Below are 17,909 nucleotides of genomic sequence, written 5' to 3'. Positions count from 1 at the left end.
CTTCACCATTCCCATATCCAACAAACAGGTCTCTATAGGATAAATCATTACCTACATAACCTGAAACTATAAGCATATTTTTCAAAACCAGATGCATGGAATAGCAAAATTTGACAGATGCTACAGAAGGATGTCTAAGTATTAATTTTTTAAAACAAGCTCCCACTTCCATGAATTGCTGTGATTGTCCTGGAAATGAAACTTTTTTTTTTTTGCTCAGGTTTTTAATTTTTAATATGCTTTCAGGAATGATGTTAAAAATGTTATGTTAAAAAAAAAAAAATCACATCTTTTGTTTCTCCTAAACCAATAGGATTACCTGCCATAACAGCAACTAACTTTGCAGGACGTTGATCACATCAGTATTCTCACAAAATCTACTAGATAAACAAAACAAATTCTATTACTCTTATTTTAAAAGTGAAAGTTGTTCTCTTCAGGAATGACTAAAAAAAGAAATACAAGGATTGGCAAGATTAGACTATCCATCTTTTTAAAGTCAGTTGCTGCATGCCAGCCTTTCAACTAGCATATCAAAAACATACATACACACTCAAAAAGACAAACTAAAAAAGTAAATTATTACCCAAAGTAAATTCTCACACAGCAACTAACAGAATGTTTGCATTTCTTTTTAGGTATTGTGATCAATTGCCACTCTGTACTAAAACCAGAGCTAAATTAAACCCTCCCGTTAAGTGATATTGCCAAACATGAGATCCCATTCTCCTTAATATGGAAAAGTCTGTGAGCACATACAAACACATTTTTTCATAAGTAGGTAATGGTTACTTGTTGGAGTACGTAAGTTACATTCTTTGTCTACTCTGTTGACACAATTAGATGCACTCTAATTCTGGTGCCAAAAGTTTAAGGGCAATTGACAAAACTTTAAGAGAGTGTTAGAGCGATTTTCCATTTAGCATCTCCCTCCACCATTTCTCCATCACCTTTTACTGCACCAAAGAACCTCTCTCTCGCAAACCTTGATCTGTGAACGACACTGGAAAACTCATTATATGGAAAAAGCATGTCTCAGTGGAAGCACATCTTGATTTATTTGACAGCTTGAAAGAAGGAACAATAAGAAGAAACAGATCAGAACCAGAAAAAATGAAGTGAGTTGAGGAAGGCCCTGGCATTTGTTACGTAGGATTCATGATTTTAGAACAGGTAGGCTGAATGCCAGGAGAAAGGAGGTCAGTAAGACCATGTGACTGCTTAGTAATTAGACTTGCTCAATAGTGCAATTACACAAAAATATTAGTTCATGAGTGTTACATGACTGTTTAAAGAAAAAAGTTAATCAGAAAGCACCTATGTATTAAAGGCTGCTATTTGCCAGATTTAACACACATTTTTTAAAATGAACCGTAACTGGTGACTCTGCAGAGGAACAATATTACTTCTAACAAGAAACTAAGCCTCCTGGTTCCCCGTATTCTTGCACCATTTTTCCTTATATCCATTGTGTTAGTCATACTTTGAACTCTGACAGAAAAAAGTTTTGCCCAGGGCATTAGCACCATAAACTCACCAGACATAAACTCTCAGTGTCAACCAACTCAAACTAAGAAAGGACCACTGTAAATTCACACCAGAAGATCAAAGTTGACTCATGTTCCAAATGCTGAAGGGCTTCTCCTCCTAATCTCAAATAAGTATTTTTGACTAATTCAACACCCTACTCCTCAGGCATGTAAGCAAGGATCTTGCTTAGGGTCATCAAGTCACTAAGGAGATAAAATGCTTGACTATTAATTACAAGTGCCAAATGAGACTGGCAAACCAAAAACTGCATCATAAGTCTTGTGTATGCATACTGTGAATGTGTATGTTAAAAATAGCTCATTAAAACCACTGGAACCTAAAATGGATTCATTCCAAACTAGTAACTGTTCATTTACATAAAAATTTATTGAGATCACTCTAATAAACATAGAGCTCTAGCAGCCAGTTATTCTATAAAGTTACTGTACTTTTAAACTTGAAAAAAACGGAAGATCTCTCAAAACTGGGCTATGCAGGCAGTGAGATTTCGTACTCAAGTCCACGTGCAGCATGTGCCTTGAGGGTATTTGAGTCCCAGGAGATTGTTTGAAGTGCTTTGGATAGGGGAGCTATAATTTACCCTTCTTCTGGAAGATCTTCACTGGGGGGTGGGGGAAAGCAGCACACAAAAACAAAGAACTAACAGAAAAATGCTCCTTTTCATAAAATAAATAAATAAACCCACACCACCAAAAACTCAGCCCCTCTAACCAGCAACTAAAAAGAGATGGTTTTCTTCAAATGCAAAATGTCTTTTAGAACACTGAGAACACTGTTAAATTAAATCAGCTAGCAAATACATCACACACAAATGTACTCAAGGACTGTATTAGCTAACAATCATATTCAATAGTCATTGAAGAACCAGGGCAGTAGCACTGAAGACATGAACTTCTTTTGCTAGAATCAAAGTTCACGTTTGTCTATAATACACTAGCTCAGAGAATATAACCAAAAACAGTTTAGCATTTCAATTGCAAACCACATTAGAAACCTATGAAGTACTCTTAAGACATGTGATTTCCTTAACACTTAGACTCGTGCCAGTTGCCTGCATCCTTTTACAACTTTAGTTGTTCATGAATCATCCATATAACTAAGACCTCTGAGCCTTATCAAGTTAGGATTTGTTTTAAAAAAAACACAAAAACCAAAAAACAAACACACTTATCCCCTTCAAAACAAACCAGAAAGATTAAAAAGCCTCTATAAAAGAAATGTACATTATGAACCTCAGATAAGGGAAGTATCTAACAACTATTATTCTTAAGTGGTATGAACATTATTTTTGTCAGTGAAAATGGAATAACCATCAAGTTAAAGTCCACGGAAAGCATTCTGAGTATTTCTATCTTCTGAAAACCTCTCAAAATTTGAAAAAAACAAAAACTTCCAAAGGTAAGTTACCTTGCTGGTAAAGTACTCTAATGACCTGGGATAGAAATTATTAAATCTGAAAGAAATAATCCCTGAAGATAAGTAAACGGAACTGAAACCCAAAGTATCTCAACTTTGTCATTCTTCTGTGACGTGGTGTTAAGCCAAGTTTCATTGTGCTTGTTCCATAATTAGGCAACTCTTCTCAGCATTGTAGTCCAGGCAGGCTAAACCCACAAGTGTTTCAAGTTCCTGACATTGGATGGTCAGATGAAATAAGAGCTCTACTGCATTATGAACCCCTTTTAAAAGGGTAATAGCTTTCAGATCCCTAGTGATGTTTTAACTAATCTCACAAGATAAGTACGCACGCCCACCCCATTAACCTCTGCCGTATTACGGCACACATTTCGCATGGAAGTGTCAGTCACCACTCCACAGTAAAGTTCATTTTTGTATTAGGTAGGACCACACCTGACTTGAAGGTGTAGGAATAGATCTGCAGGCTCTGCAAAGGGACACTACCTACCCTTCTCTGCAGGAAAGCTAGTTTTGAAATTACTTTTGAACCAAGCAAGCAGCTTCACGGTGGTTTTGTTTTTTGGGGTTTTTTTCCAGAATTAAGTCACCCTGGGCCGGCGCGGGGTTTCTAGCTGCCTAGAGGTCCTGAGATGAACGAAGCAAGTCCTCCGGGCTGCTCCTCCCGGGGCTTGCAGCCGGGCAGCAGCCCTACCCCGAGCTCCAGCGGGCACTGAACCGCCGCCCTCGGGAGCGGGAAAAAGACGACCCCCCCCGGCCCCCGCCCCGACTTTCCCCAGGAAACCACGGCCCCCCCCGCCCCGCCCGGGCCCGCACTCCGCCAGAGGTTTCCCCCGCTTCTTCCCCCCCTCCCCGCACCGCGGCAGCCGCAGCCGGGTCCGGCGCAGGGGCTGGATATGTAACACGGCCGCCGGAGCCGCGGGGAGGGAGGGAAGGAAGGAGGGAGGGCGAGGGAAGCCGGCGCTGGCGGCGGCCCAATGGGGCGGCGAAGGGAGGGGATGGCGGGGAGGCAGCGTGACCGCATACATAACGCGGGGATTAAGGGCCCCCGCCGCCCCGCACTCACCGCCACCTGTTGATGCCCACGTTGGACGAACCGGCGAACCAGGGGTCCAGGATGTAGACGCAGCGGACCGTGTCGGCGCCCTCGATGCACTCCCGCAGCGCCGGGTTGTCGTGGAGCCGCAGCCCCTTGCGGAACCAGTGCACGGCGTTCACCCCCATGCCGCCGGGCCGGGCCGGGCCGGGCCCGGGGGGGCTCGGTCGCTCAGCGGGAACCGCCGCCGCCCGCGGGGCCGCTCATGGCGCGGCGCCGCCGCTCGGCGCCCGGGCGAGCAACGGGGGGCGGGGGGGAAGGCCCGTGGGGCCTCGCCTCGGGCGGCTCTAGGATCCGGCGGAGACGGCGGGGGCGGCCGCCCGGCGGGGAAGCATCACCCCGCAGAGCCCCCGCGCCGGGGAGAGCAGGATCCGGAAGGAGGAAGAGCAGGATCCGGCGGTTCGCTACGGGACGACGGGCCCCTGCCTGCGGGAAGCGGCCGTCGGTACCGGCCGCGCACGCCTCCTGCCAGCCGGCGGCCGCTGCCTCGCCGCTCGCCCTGTGACTCTGCGCCGGGGCTCCGCCGGCCACCCCGCCCCGCCCCCCGCCGCCGATTGGTCGGCCCCTACCCCACGTGACCGCCGGCCCTCACGTTTCTGAAGTGTGTTTACTACCGGCGGAGCCGGGGGGGGGGGGGGTGGCGGCGAGGGGCCCGAGCGGTCCCGGTCCAGCTCCCGCGGCGGGGCTGTCGGCGGCCGAGGCAGCCCGCCATCTCGGCAGGAATCCCACCTGCCGGCGCGGAGCAGAAGCGACGGGCCGCGGCTGGGAGGGGCGCCGAGGGCGGAGACCACCGCCCTCCCCCCCCCGCGTCGCTCGGGTCGGCGGGACCCGGATGAGCACGGGGCTCCGAGCAGGCTCGTGAAGGCGCCGATTCCCCTCAGGAGGCGCACGCGCGCGAGAGCCGGGGGGGGGGGGTGCAGCTGCCGGCGCGTGCCCGCCGGCCTGTTATGTATAGCGCCCGCCGGGGGGGGGGGGCTGCGCATGCGCGGCGGCGCGCCTCTCCTCAGCCCCTGGCAGCGCCCGCGGCGGGACCGGGGTCGTCGTCGTGGTCGCCCGTGGGCCCATCCCGTCCCGCCCGATCCCACCGCTGCCCGTACGCCGCGGGGCAGAGGCGGGCCGCTTACGTAAGGGTGTGTGTAGGGAGCCCAGCCGGGTACCGGTCTGTGAGGGGCCCCCTGCCGAGGCGCGCCTGGGCCGGGCGGGCACGGGGACAGCGGGCCGCCCTCCTCTCCCCCTGTTTTAGGCCTCGCATGTCTCCCTCTGCCCACGCTGCCCTCCCCCCCCCCCCCCGTTAGTTTAAGATGAGTGCCGTTGCTTACGAAACGGAGCGTGTTTTTTTTGTCCGCTGCAGTCCCGAGGTGGTGTCAAAAGAGCTGGGGAAGAACCACTGAGCAAGAGGGAGTAGCTCGGCTGTGCAGTGCTGCAGAAAGCAAATACGCTTTCCACTGAGTTCTGAGCAGCAGAACGAGTTAAAATGGTCCCTCTAGCACTGTCAGTAAAGTCATTATTAGTAAATGGTGTATATCTAACGTCTTGTCTTTTAATTACAGAGCTCAAACCAGCCTCTGCCTGCTGCTGACACAGCAGGTTTCCTTACACCTTCTCTCGAGTTAGCCACTAGGCATGGCTAACCACTGAATGAGGCGTCATGCTGATAGGACTCAGTAGAGCAATTTTGAGTCGTAACAGGGCAGCTGTAGATGCAGATCTGAAAATAAACCTCCACCTGTGGATTGCAACTCAAATATACAACTTCCAGAGCGTTCATAGTCAACTGGGTAGCAACAGCAAGAGGGGTCTCACTAGAAATAACAGCTCTCAAGTAAAAGGCAGAGAGAGGACTCACATCAGCAGTACTGACCTTCCTTGACTTCCAGAATTCCAGATGTCATAAATGAGATTTTGTTACCCGGCTTTGGTTTAGCAGCAATTTAGGATTTATTAATATTTTTGAGATAGATCACAAGATCAGGTTGTATAATTTTAACAGTACTTAATCATCAGCCAATTTAACAGAGTGATTCAATGGAATTTGTTACAATCAAATTTGCAACTTAGTTGCTAAGATTCAAAAATGGCAAGGATCACCCCACACTTACAGCAGGGTTGCACACACACAGAGGTGTCATGGTTTAACCCCAGCCAGCAGCTAAGCACCACGCAGCCGCTCACTCACTTCCCCCCACACCCAGTGGGATGGGAGAGAGAATCGGGGAAAAAAAGTAAAATTCGTGGGGTGAGATAAAGACAGGTTAATAGAACGGAAAGGAAGAAAATAATAATAATGATAATAATAACAATAATAAAAGACAATAATAATAATAAAAGAATTGGAATATACAAAACAAGTGATGCACAATGCAATTGCTCACCACTCGCCAACCGATGCCCAGTTAGTTCCCAAGCAGTGATCCCCCCTGGCCAACTCCCCCCAGTTTATATACTGGGCATGATGTCACATGGTATGGAATACCCCTTTGGCCAGTTTGGGTCAGCTGTCCTGGCTGTGTTGCCTCCCGACTTCTTGTGCCCCTCCAGCCTTCTTGCTGGCTGGGCATGAGAAGCTGAAAAATTCTTCACTTAGTCTAAACACTACTTAGCAACAACGGAAAACATCAGTGTGTTATCAACATTCTTCTCCTACTGAACCCAAAACATAACACTATACCAGCTACTAGGAAGAAAAGTAACTCTATCCCAGCTGAAACCAGGACAGGAGGTTAAATCAAATCACAGATACAGACAGATAAAACAGTTCTGAACCACACAGACAGAGAAAATAGTTCTGAACCAAACTGCAAATACACACGCACAGATAAAACAGTTCTAAACTAAATTTTACACACACACACACACACACACAGAGGTTAACCTATGCTTAAGATTTCCCTTTCGTGAGTTTCATGAATTACTCACTTCTACGTGCTGGCATTCATCACCAGAGGGTCAGTGAACCTTGCGAAATCAGGCCTTTAAATCCTTGCAAAATCATTGACGGATGATCTTTCAATCTTCGCAAAATCTACCCTGAGAGGTGTCCCAGCTCAGGGGGAGACACTGGGTCACACAGCCCGCTGCGGTCCCGGAGAGCTCCAAAGGTCTCACCTTGGATCGCTATTTATAGGGTCTCGAGATGATTGGCTTTGGTCATTATTTTACATTCTGGCCACAATTCGTGCAGAGTTGTTCTGATAGAGAACTCAGGCAGCAGACAGCCCAGGTATGGCCAGGGGACGCCTGGCCACCCCAGCCCCAGGCTACTGGACTTGAACCAAGATAACAGTACAATGGGAGTTCTTCCCAAAGCATGCATGGCTTATCCTGAAATACCAGAGTGGCCCCGGGGGGGCTGCACCACTACACCACAGCAGGACAGTACTTTAAGAATTGTAGTTGCTCTTTCTACTAAAATATTTTTTTTCTGCTAAGATACACAGAAAGTAAAAGTCAACAAAAAGATACATGCATCATGTTTCCCTTCATGCTTTTCTTTCCTCGCTTTGAATGATGTAATAAAATGTCATTAATGATCAAGGCATGCTAGCAGCGAAGGCCCCAACCATGATTAGAATCCCTTTCTATTTGGTTTTATACAAAATTTCTTTCTAAAAAGTGTGGAGGCCGAACTGTTCTTAAGCACTGATTTAACAATAGCCTAAATTATTATGAGTTCTTCAATTATTACTTTGTCACCTGTGGAACATGATATTCCACAGCTCATTATTCTGGTCCAAGAAGAACATATGGGATCCTGTCATATACCCTTGCTGCAACTCAAATCTGGAGTAGTTGGGTCACTGTAAAGTAGAGCATTGTTTTCTCTATAAATACAAAGTACATTATTCCTTGCTTGTTTTTATTCTTAAGAAATGCCAAATATTTGGTGAATAATTTTCAAAGAAATAGAAAAAGAAATCTCGTGGTTAATGACCACTTTCCATCAAACTCCTTTTAATTCTCTAATTTTTGAGCACATTGAAGAAAATAGGTTCCTTATTTTCAAGGAAAGTCACCTCACAATATGTTTTTTATTTCAAACTTTTAAATGGCTTTTTCATTCTCCTTATGTTCCCCGCTAGCTCCTTACAAGGCTGCGACACTGAAGACGGCCCTGAATAAAGTCCAGCATCATCTGATCTGCCTTCTTGGGAATACTGAGGTGGTAGCAACCCTCCCTCACTAGACCTTATGGTTTCATGACCAAATTGCAACCATGAAAACCATCAGTCTCTAAGCTGTTTGTTGCTACAGGCTAAATAACAACTGTAGTATATCATTAGCATAGCATTATGTCAAAGCACCATTTGGCTCTAGCCATACCTTCCATGCTAGACGGTTTGTTCTTGATTTAGAAGTGGAAGGAAGGTAAGGAATATATTAATTAAAATGTCAAATCTCAAGGGAAGAGTCTCTCCAAGTATAGTAGAAAAAGAAAATAGAAGCACAGTTAATCAAGGAACTCGTACAAGTAAACCTCACTACTGTGTTCTCTTGTGGATAACTTTTAAAAAGAACATTATTGCTAATTTAGCTAATTTAGCCCAGACTGTGATCGCAAAAATCAAGAGAGTGGGAGGCATTCGAAAGGAAAAAAGATAACGTGAAGGCATGAAATGACAAAAACATAAAGAAGCAAGTATACAATACATTGTGTATTACAAATTAGAAGCATTTTTTAGATACATGTTTTTAACATCATTGTATGTCATTTATAGTCACAAACATTGTTAACTGTTCTTGAAACAGCAATTATGTAGGAGACCAAGCCTGAACTGCGTTCGTAAAGCACGGTTTCTTTCTATAGCAGTTCTCTTCTTCATTAGATCTTTTTCACAGATCTAGCACAGACCGTTGAAAACGTAGCTGACAAAAGAAGTGTTCCCAGAGGGAACAGGACTGATTTTCACTCTCTGAAGGATGTGATTGTGCAGACCCAGCGTTAGCTTAAAAAGTCGTAACATGCCTAGAAAAATCGTTCTGGACTAGAAATCATTTATGTCTCTGCTGATTTGTTACTGATCAGTTTAGAAGAGAAATAAAGTAGACACAGCTGAAAAAAAAATGATAGAGGAAGACGATTCTCACCATCACAGCTCATTTAACTTCTGAACTACCACCAGCAAAACACTGTAAATCCAATGACTACATATGTGAATTCTATTATTCTGTAGTAAGTGCAGTGATCATATGGAAGCAAATATACTGATGTAAGAAAAGCCTCCCATCCACACATCAGTGTCTCCTCTCATCCAAATTTGATCCTGAAGAGATTTTTCAGGGTACTGCTTTCAAAAAGAGTGGAAGTGTCTTTGCAGAGGTTAACACGTTTGGTATCAGGACCTTTAATTCCCGGCTGGCGTGTACAGTAACTGTTGTGTTGTACAGGGCGCAAGGCCTCACTAGCACCAGTATTTCAGATTCAGATCTGGATAAATCCAAGAAACAGACCATTTCTGTTACTGAATCAAAAGGATCGTTTGCCTCCCATCACAACACAGGCGCTCAAGTAGCCTGATTTTAAAATGTTAATTTCTTTGCCGTCATAATACTTCGAAATGATTGATTTTCAAATTATTTTGACTTTTATTTGCTACACTAATTCTCTCTTGAAAGTTGTTTAAATCCAACCACCCTTAACTATTTCTCATCATAACGAAGTCTATTTTAACAAGTGCCGGAACCTCAGGGAATTTCGCATGATGAAGAGACCGTGCAAGCTCATTTACCGCACTAATTTAGACCAGGGTGCACCCAGACAGGCCCTACAGCACGCTGGGTCACATCTCTAGGATGGCAAAGTCCCCGATTCCTGCAAACTCAGACTTAATAACTCTCCTTCATTGCCACCCGCCGCCGCCGCCACATGGTACATCCTCCCTCCGCCCGCCCCCCCCCCCCCCCCCGGGCGGTACAGGTGGTAGGGCCCGGCACAGCGGCGGCGAGCGAGGCAGGTCAGGCGCGGCGCGGGGGGGGAACGGGCCGGTGCCGGCCGGTCCCGACCGCCTCACACCGGCCGCGGGGCCGGGGCTGCCTCAGACGGCGGCCCGGCTGAGCGGCGGCCGGTGAGGGAAGCCTTGTAGCGGCCCTCAGGCGGGGCACCGCCGTTAGCGGCCCGGCTGACGTTAGGTTAGGGCCTCCCGTGCTTTGACGGCGGGGGGGGGCTCGGGGCTGGACAGGGAGAGCCCTGCCGGGCCTCCCACCCTCAGGTCCCGTGCTGGCTGAGGGAAAACAGCCTCCTCCGGACCCTCCACCGCGAAGCGGAGTCCGAAGGGAGGGAGAGGGGGATGCGGATGGGGATCGTCCGGGTGGCCGGGCTTACGCGGCCAGGCTGCGATGGAGAGCTTTCCGTTTTTTCTGCACTAAAAGCACCACTTAATGACCTTTGGTTTAAATAGTGCTATGCTTCCTTAAGCTTTTTTTTACATGTCTTTCCTTTCCTAGATGTGAGGAAAAGCTTTTCTTTCCCCCACGAGGACGGTCGAGCAGTAGAACAGCCGACGCGGGGAGGCTGGGTGGGCTCCATCCACAGAGGTTTCCAGGACTTGACGGGACAAAGCAGCCTGTCTTACCTCATAGGGGACCCTGCTTTGAGCTCGAGTTCCCTTCCAACCTGGATTATCTTAGGATCCTCTGTAGTTTTTTCTAGAAAGCTTTGTGTCAGTCTAGCGTATTTTTGTAATCCTTCTTTCCCTCATTTCCGCTACTGATGCAAAGCAGGGGTTCATTTTTTGTCTGTAAGCACAGAAGTGCGAATGCTTCTTCTACTATGCATTAATCTACAAAACTGCTGCCTATTCCCGGTCCAAGTTTCTCCACAAGCTATTCAAATCCTATCTACACTGCTCTCTTCTAGGTAGATACCTACTTTTCCTGGTTAATTCAAAGTTCAACGTAGGCATTTAATAGTTTTCGTTTAACTCTCTACAGCCTACTAAGACCTGGCTACAGTTTGCTGTAATAAGAATGGTAGTGACCAGCATACAGTAGTCATACTGTTGCTCTCTTTAGTGAAAGATTTTGTGAAAAATGCAACGTGAGCAAGAGGTTGGTTTGCTGATTTTCAAAAAGTGAGATTTGTGTCTCAAAATACACATTCAGAAATTTCTGAATAAAATGAAGGATGAATCGGCCAGTTAATCCTAGTGTCCACTTCCTATAGAAGATACACATAGGAATCTCATTAAATAATGAAACTTCTAACACCCATTTACTCTGTAGATACAGGTCACCACGAGTGTGCTAGCAAGCAGGATCACGGGTAACTTCCAGGCAGGCATTAGTTCACTTCCTTATTGCTGTTATGACACCTGGTGATACGAGGGTGCTGCTGGCAGTGAGAGCAAATGACTCGTCTAAGCTGGCTGGTTTTTTTCTTGATCTCTCAATCGATTTACAATCCCCACCGCAATATAAGTATGTAAAAAGTTACAGTGGGGTCCTGCATATTAGAACAGTAGTCCAGCATGAGCTTTAAGAGAACTCTGAACTCTTGGAATAGGTTACATACCCTGGAAATGTGATACTGTCATCTATGGACTCTGAAATACACCAAATCATAACTCTTAATCATTTTCTCAGTTTCTGTAGAACACCATGACATTAAAATCCACTCATCTTATTTTGCATGTTCTAGTTTGCTTAGTGCTTTACAAGGGCTCCTGAGTACCCCAGTCAGATGTGGTTCAGCAAATAAAGTTTTCTTTCCTTTTATAATATTCTGTGTTTCTGCATGGATGATCCTCACTAACAGGAAAAAAGTTGACTATGATGTCAAACATTTTCAGACAACATAAAGCTTCTTTTAAGCAAACATAACAATCCTTTCCATGTCAGATCTTGGAAATGCACAATTTATCAGATTTTTTTAAAAGCACTATAATAGATAAAATGACTGTATTTTAAGTGACTGCATTACTCACAAGGCAGTTTTGTTTAACAGCAGGATTACACACTGAAGTAAAAGTCATGGTTAGTTATTTTTCCAGTTCGTACTTTGGAAGTATCATGTGACATTCCAAACAATTTTAACAATACTTCATTTTGCCGGCAGCTTCCAGCTGAGCTGAAGCATTAATGAAGAAAGCCATGATGCTTCAGAGATTTACTTACTCTGACTGGACCCACTAAATTCAATAGAACTACTCAGAATACTCAGATGCAGGCGGTTGTGTCACTCCCTGTGGAGGAGAGGCTTCAGTTTGCAGTCCCCTTGAAACAGTCACTTTTTCAGGACAGGGAAAGGTCAGCACATGAAAAGTCTGTGACTTACCTACACTCACACTGCTTCCAGGGCTATTGGGAAAAAACACTTGTTTTGCGGTGGAGCTTGCTGGACAGCACTTCTCACATCACAAAGTTTATGAAGATAAAATCATTAGCCTTGGGGTTATGACACAAGCAGCTTCATTAGGCAATCAGATTTTGCCTTGGAGATTTGAAGTAATACTAAAAAACAAGTTACCGATAAACAGTTTCTGTTAATAACATAAGCTTGCATGTAGGAAATTATGTCTTACTCTGTTAGTTTATGATGTAGTAACATAACAAGAGTCCAGCTTTTAGAAGCTGAAAAACATCAACTTAAAGGTACACTTTCTTGAGATGAAGTATTTTACCCCTGGAAAATATTTAACCTTACCTGACAACTAGATGGAGGCTCTATCACTTGAGTTCTCTAAACAAACCATGTATTTTCTTAAAAGATGGGCTGTAAAGAAAATTCTAGGAGTCTTGCATAGCTGTTCCTGCAATAGGCTTCTTGGTCTGTTACGTAGATTAGACTGCATGATCATAACAGTCTTTTCTCTCCTAAAAAAAACCCACCTCAAAATAATTTAACTTAATGCTCACGTAGGTACTTTTTGAAGCATGCTATACTTTGGGAGAGGTGAAAGCAACTGTATAAATAGAATTGTCAAATGCACAAATTGTATTCTTTTTCTCGTTTTCAATTTGAGGAGTTCTAAGCGTGTTGCCAGCAGCAGCAATTTGTGCAAGTATTTCACAGACCAGCAATTCTCCCTTCCACACTGTGCTTCCAAAAGGTTGTTATGAAAACACCACCTAGGAAGTTAAAGATACACTTGACGATATCTTTGTTTGACTGCTGCAGCTCCTTTGGCCACTGCAGAGCAGGCGGCAGCGCATGTGCTATTGGTGATACCTGGCAGTCAGTTTGAGCAAAGGTGGGGTATGGGGTCACCCACAACTACCCTGTGGTTGCTGTGTGGACCCCAGCACAGCCACGCACCTATTCCACGGGGTGCGCAAGGACCCTTTGCCTACTGGGGGTGGCTGGCAATGACAGAAACAACCTGGAAACAGAAATAAGGCAAAACAGTGCAAAGGGCAGCTGTAGCAAAGTAGGTGCCGAAGAGGCAAGTGAAGGCCTGATGATGTTACAGTGTACTTGCTTCCTCCCTGAAAATACCAGTGTGCTTATTCAGAACCCAATTAACAGACTCAGCTCGTGGAAAAACACATACATAAAGGTTTTGATTTTTTTTCCTTAATTATAACGAGAATGATTTCACAATGCAGTTAGGCTGTGAACCGCTGCTGAAGGAGCACTGGAGGTGGGTCTCTGACACGTGAAGGAACAAGTCATGCTCCAAACAATGCTTGAGAAGTTAAGCAAATACATTCAGAAGAGTTAAGAAAGATATTTAGGCAGCTTTTTAAAAAATTCATTTAGTAGAATTAGTCAAATTAAATTGCATGAAACATTTTTCTAATATAGCGCCAGTGAGCTGTAATGTAACAATGTTAGCTGCAGGAAACAGCTGAGAGTTTGGTTTTTGTATGACTGCAAGCATGGACAGAGCGCTGCCCCCACATCAGGTCTGTTGCATCCACATGTTATTGTTCAGTGAGGCATCCGTCAGAACATTAACCTTTCAAAAGTCTTTCCTCCCTCCCCCTTCTGCATGAAAGCTGAATTTTGTGCTAGTAACAACAAAACACTGTTGAGAGTGGTTTCTCATGCCAGCTCAGTCTAAATATCAGTGCCTCTGAGAACATTACAAGGTATAATTTATGCCTTAAATGTGTTTTCTTGTAGTTGCTGTTCTCTCTGCATAGGGCTGCGTTCCATGATGTTGAGAGGAGTCGCTCACAGTGCAAAAGATACATTTACTCTTCTGTTAGCAAGATCTCAGTATCGTAACCCAGGATTGAATTTTCCCTCAGTATGGACTGAAGTAATGAAGAGAAGCTTCCTAATACATTCCACTTACACAACGGATACAAAATCAAGAGAGGAAAATAAAAAAACCATTGAGAGTCTGTACAGATTGTCAGTTGACATTAAGAAAATACGCAGACTAAAGGAATGGGTCCTTCTCCAGGATGTGGCCTATGTTAAAGAAATTGCTGATATCTTAAAAGAAATGGGAGCAGATGAGACCACGGTAGCCAACATTTTAGAACGCTGCCCAGAGGCAATTCTCCATATCCCTGCAGAGATAAACTCTCAAAGAACTCTATGGCAACTAGTATGCCAGAATGAAAATCAGTTAATTAAATTAATAGAGCAATTTCCAGAGTCTTTTTTTACTACTCAGTATCATGAGAATCAGAAGGCAAATATACTGTTTTTTCAAGAGTTGGGACTTAAGAATAATATAATCACCAGGTTCTTGACAAGCGCACCCAGCATATTCTGTAATCCTGTTGAGAAAAACAAAAACGTGATAGAGACATTACAAAGAAATTATTTAAGTTTAGGAGGTTCTGATGCAAATATGAAGATCTGGATACTGAAGCTATTGAGCCAAAATCCATTTATTTTATTAAATTCCTCCACCACAATCCAGGAGAACTTGGAATTTCTCCAGAAGAATGATTTCAGTGACCATGAAGTTCTACAGCTGCTGTCCAAACTTAAAGGTTTTATTTTTCAGCTTACTCCTACTACTATGCAGAAGAGTATGCTTAATTCCAAAAATGTCTTTAAGTGCAGTGATCAAGAATTAAGACAGCTAGTGCTGAAATGCCCAGCCCTTCTCTACTATTCTGTTCCAGTTTTGGAAGAAAGACTTGAAGGACTACTGAAGGAAGGAATTTCTGTAGCGCAGATTAGAGACACACCAATGGTGCTGGAGTTGACAACACAAATTGTTCAGTACCGAATTAAAAAACTCTCTGCTTTGGGATATGATATAAAGAGTGGAACTCTAGAAAGCTTGAATGGTACTAAGAAGGATTTTGAAGTCAATTATGGTAGGATACAATCAAAGAAGGAGAGACCAATTTTTAATCCTGTTGCTCCTGTACACATTGAAGAATAATTTGAATGCTGTACTTCAAATTACACAAAAGAAAATTATTAAAGAGAAAAGAGATGCTGGGTGGTTGAGAAGAGCCAAAAGAAATCTTGACCAAATTGTAGTCTTATACTGTACTTTGTCCCAGAGTGGGTCTTGGGCACAAATTCATTATACAGTTGTAGCTTTCTAATACTTTCAAATAATATCATAGAAGCTGGTTACGATAAAGGTTGCCTTTTTTCCCCAGGGAGTACCTCACATGTTTTTTTTGGTTCTGTTACATTTCCTTATCTAACAGGGCGTTAACTGCTTTGGATTTTCAGCTCTGTCACTGCACAGTCCAGCCTGGGGTAGTGATTAGCACAATCTTTATCTGAGAAAAGGAGGGTTATTTTTCCAGCAGTGTTCAACCCACTGGTTCACTGAATTTTGGAGGCTCTTTTGGAGTTGCATTCCTTATTGCTGCAATAAGTAGCTCTAGCTCCTGGATCCTGACCTGCAGCAGACCTGACTTCTTGGATAGGAAAACATAGGTAGAGCAGTCTGAGAACAGGGGCAGGACATAATATTTTTTTATTTAGTGACTGCTGCAGTGAGGCCCTAGTATGTTTGTGTGCAAACCACAATGCAAAGAAACTACAAGACAACCTCCTTTACATTTCTGAGACTTCAAAATTTACTCCTTTTTCAAAAGGTTTGGGGCAGGAGGAAATACATTTATTGCCATTGTCTAGTTCTTAATTTCTTTTCTAGCACAGCTTAGGGAGAGAAAAGGTTAGGGAGAGACTCAAGTGAGCCTCAAAAGGATTGTAGGAGAAAGGAAAAAGTCATGCTTTTATATTAGGTGTAACAAAACTCTAGTCTGTAAACCACTGGTGATTAAAAATGACTACCAGATTTGCAAACAGCTGCCAGTTTCTAAATATATGGGTGACACTGCTTCTCAGATAACACCATACAGTAATTGTTGACAAGTGCTGGCTTTCAAAAGAGTAACTATCTGACAGTGTTTAAGTTCTCAGGGGATTTTATTTATTTTCATTTACGGGCTGTGAATGAGAATATAAAATAGTAGCATCATTGACAATCATCTCAAGAGAATTAGCATCATCAGTGATTCTGTTTCTCAGAAAGACTTTGCTAAGCAACTATTCCATACACATTCCCTCTTGACAGCAGGAGAAAAAACAGTTACACACCCCCCTCGCTCCAGGCCATTCTTCAAGGTCATTTTTAACAGACATTTTGGCAGCAAGTCCAGGGTTCCTTTTCTTAAATAAAAGTTTTAAATTGCTGAGGAAAGCTGGTATTGAATTACTTGCTTAGATGGTGGGCTGCAAGGTTATATTTTATATAGCCTGCCACATTATCTGCTGTGAGCTTGGAAAAGGCTAGAAACATCTGGTTAGATCAGTGCCAAGATCTCAACAGCTGAAGGTCTTAAACTCACCACCATGCAGGCGAGTGTGGACATGATGGCAGCTTGTGGGGGTAACCACTGCTCTTCTAGGAGCATGTGTGACAGCGGTGAGAATTCAAGAAGGGGCACATATCACCAGCATATTAAAAGTCAGGCTGTGTTACTAAGCCATGTCTTTGCTGACTCTTCAAAACACATTATCGTTTTTTTAGGAGGAAACTGGGAAGAGCCATATTAAAAATTTACAGGAACTTGCCTTATCACTTTCTGACTGTCTGCTCAGCTATTAAGCATACCACAGTATTACTTGAATTTCAAAGCATCGTTCCCCTCAGACACAAGGGGACATTTCAGCTTTCTGAGGCTATTCATAATACAACCCATAATGCTGAACCACAGATCTGATGGATGGTTTAGGATGAAAAGGAAACCAAGATGTAGAACAGTGTTTTCCCTGACAATTTAGTTTCGGCATTTCTACAGGTATCTGTTTTCAAAGTTCCTGAAACAGCTTATTTCCATCACTTACAGTATTTCCAGTGGCAATGAACAAAATGGGAAAGTGACATATTTCCTTGAGTCACAGCCTGAGTTATCACAAACTCATTTTCCATTCTGACTGTTTCAATTTCTCCTCCTCCCCTTTCAAAACAAAAGCATAAACAGAAAGACTCCTTTTTTCTACCAGCAGACAGAAATTCATTCAATCCTTCATTCATAACTCTATGCCTGGGACCCACTTCTCTCTTCTTCACAGGATTCATTTATAATAAAGCCTCACAGAAGCTCCCAATTACCAAAATGTATTGCTGAAATCTGCTTCGTCTTCTCTTGCTGTTACTTGCAGTGAACATGAACCAGTTTAAACTGTTTAAGTCTGGCACATAAAAGCCTGTAGACCAACCTTTCATTACACAGCAGTCAGGCATACAAATAGTCTTCATAAACACTGCCCCTTTTGAAATGGGGGCTGGGAAATGGAGAGTAAAATAAAACTGCTACAAAAAAACAACCCCGAGACACAAGAACAATCTCACTTCCCCTGAAAATTTCAGGTCCGTATTCCATTCCGCTCACTACGATCTTAAAAGTGGGTATCCCCAAGCCTCAGTTCACGCAGGGGGGAGGAAAGGGTATGAGGGATTTTGTGTTGTGTCTA

General features: G+C 44.1%; 2 protein-coding genes across 4 annotated transcripts in view; one reads left to right on the top strand and one right to left on the bottom strand.

Moving 5' to 3' along the window:
• The window catches only part of CRY1 (cryptochrome circadian regulator 1), a 38,219-nt gene extending 34,015 nt beyond the window's left edge, over positions 1–4,204 (bottom strand). For both annotated transcript variants that reach the window (XM_052789489.1, XM_052789490.1), the window contains exon 1: positions 4,034–4,204. In XM_052789489.1, the coding sequence (XP_052645449.1) occupies positions 4,034–4,191 (158 nt within the window). In that variant the 5' untranslated portion in view covers positions 4,192–4,204. The remainder of the gene's footprint in view (positions 1–4,033) is intronic.
• A 3,963-nt stretch (positions 4,205–8,167) lies between these two features.
• MTERF2 (mitochondrial transcription termination factor 2) lies at positions 8,168–17,556 on the top strand. 2 transcript variants are annotated; one of them, XM_052789288.1, is made up of 2 exons: positions 8,168–8,222; positions 14,124–17,556. In XM_052789288.1, exon 2 carries the CDS (start codon positions 14,155–14,157, stop codon positions 15,349–15,351), a length of 1,197 nt encoding a protein of 398 aa, XP_052645248.1. In that variant the 5' UTR covers positions 8,168–8,222; positions 14,124–14,154; the 3' UTR covers positions 15,352–17,556. The 2 variants fall into 2 exon arrangements, with proteins under 2 accessions (XP_052645248.1, XP_052645247.1); XM_052789287.1 differs by lacking the exon at positions 8,168–8,222 and adding an exon at positions 9,977–10,014.
• Positions 17,557–17,909: the final 353 nt, after the last annotated feature.

The sequence above is a fragment of the Harpia harpyja genome, chromosome 6 (assembly GCF_026419915.1).
Source record: "Harpia harpyja isolate bHarHar1 chromosome 6, bHarHar1 primary haplotype, whole genome shotgun sequence".
Taxonomy (NCBI): domain Eukaryota; kingdom Metazoa; phylum Chordata; class Aves; order Accipitriformes; family Accipitridae; genus Harpia; species Harpia harpyja.
Note: the sequence above shows the minus strand (reverse complement) of the source record. Positions and strands in the feature narration are given on the sequence as shown.

Excerpts from the sequence above, each read along its gene's own strand:
- MTERF2 (XM_052789288.1), top strand. The coding sequence starts at position 14,155 with ATGATGTTGAGAGGAGTCGCTCACAGTGCAAAAGATACATTTACTCTT.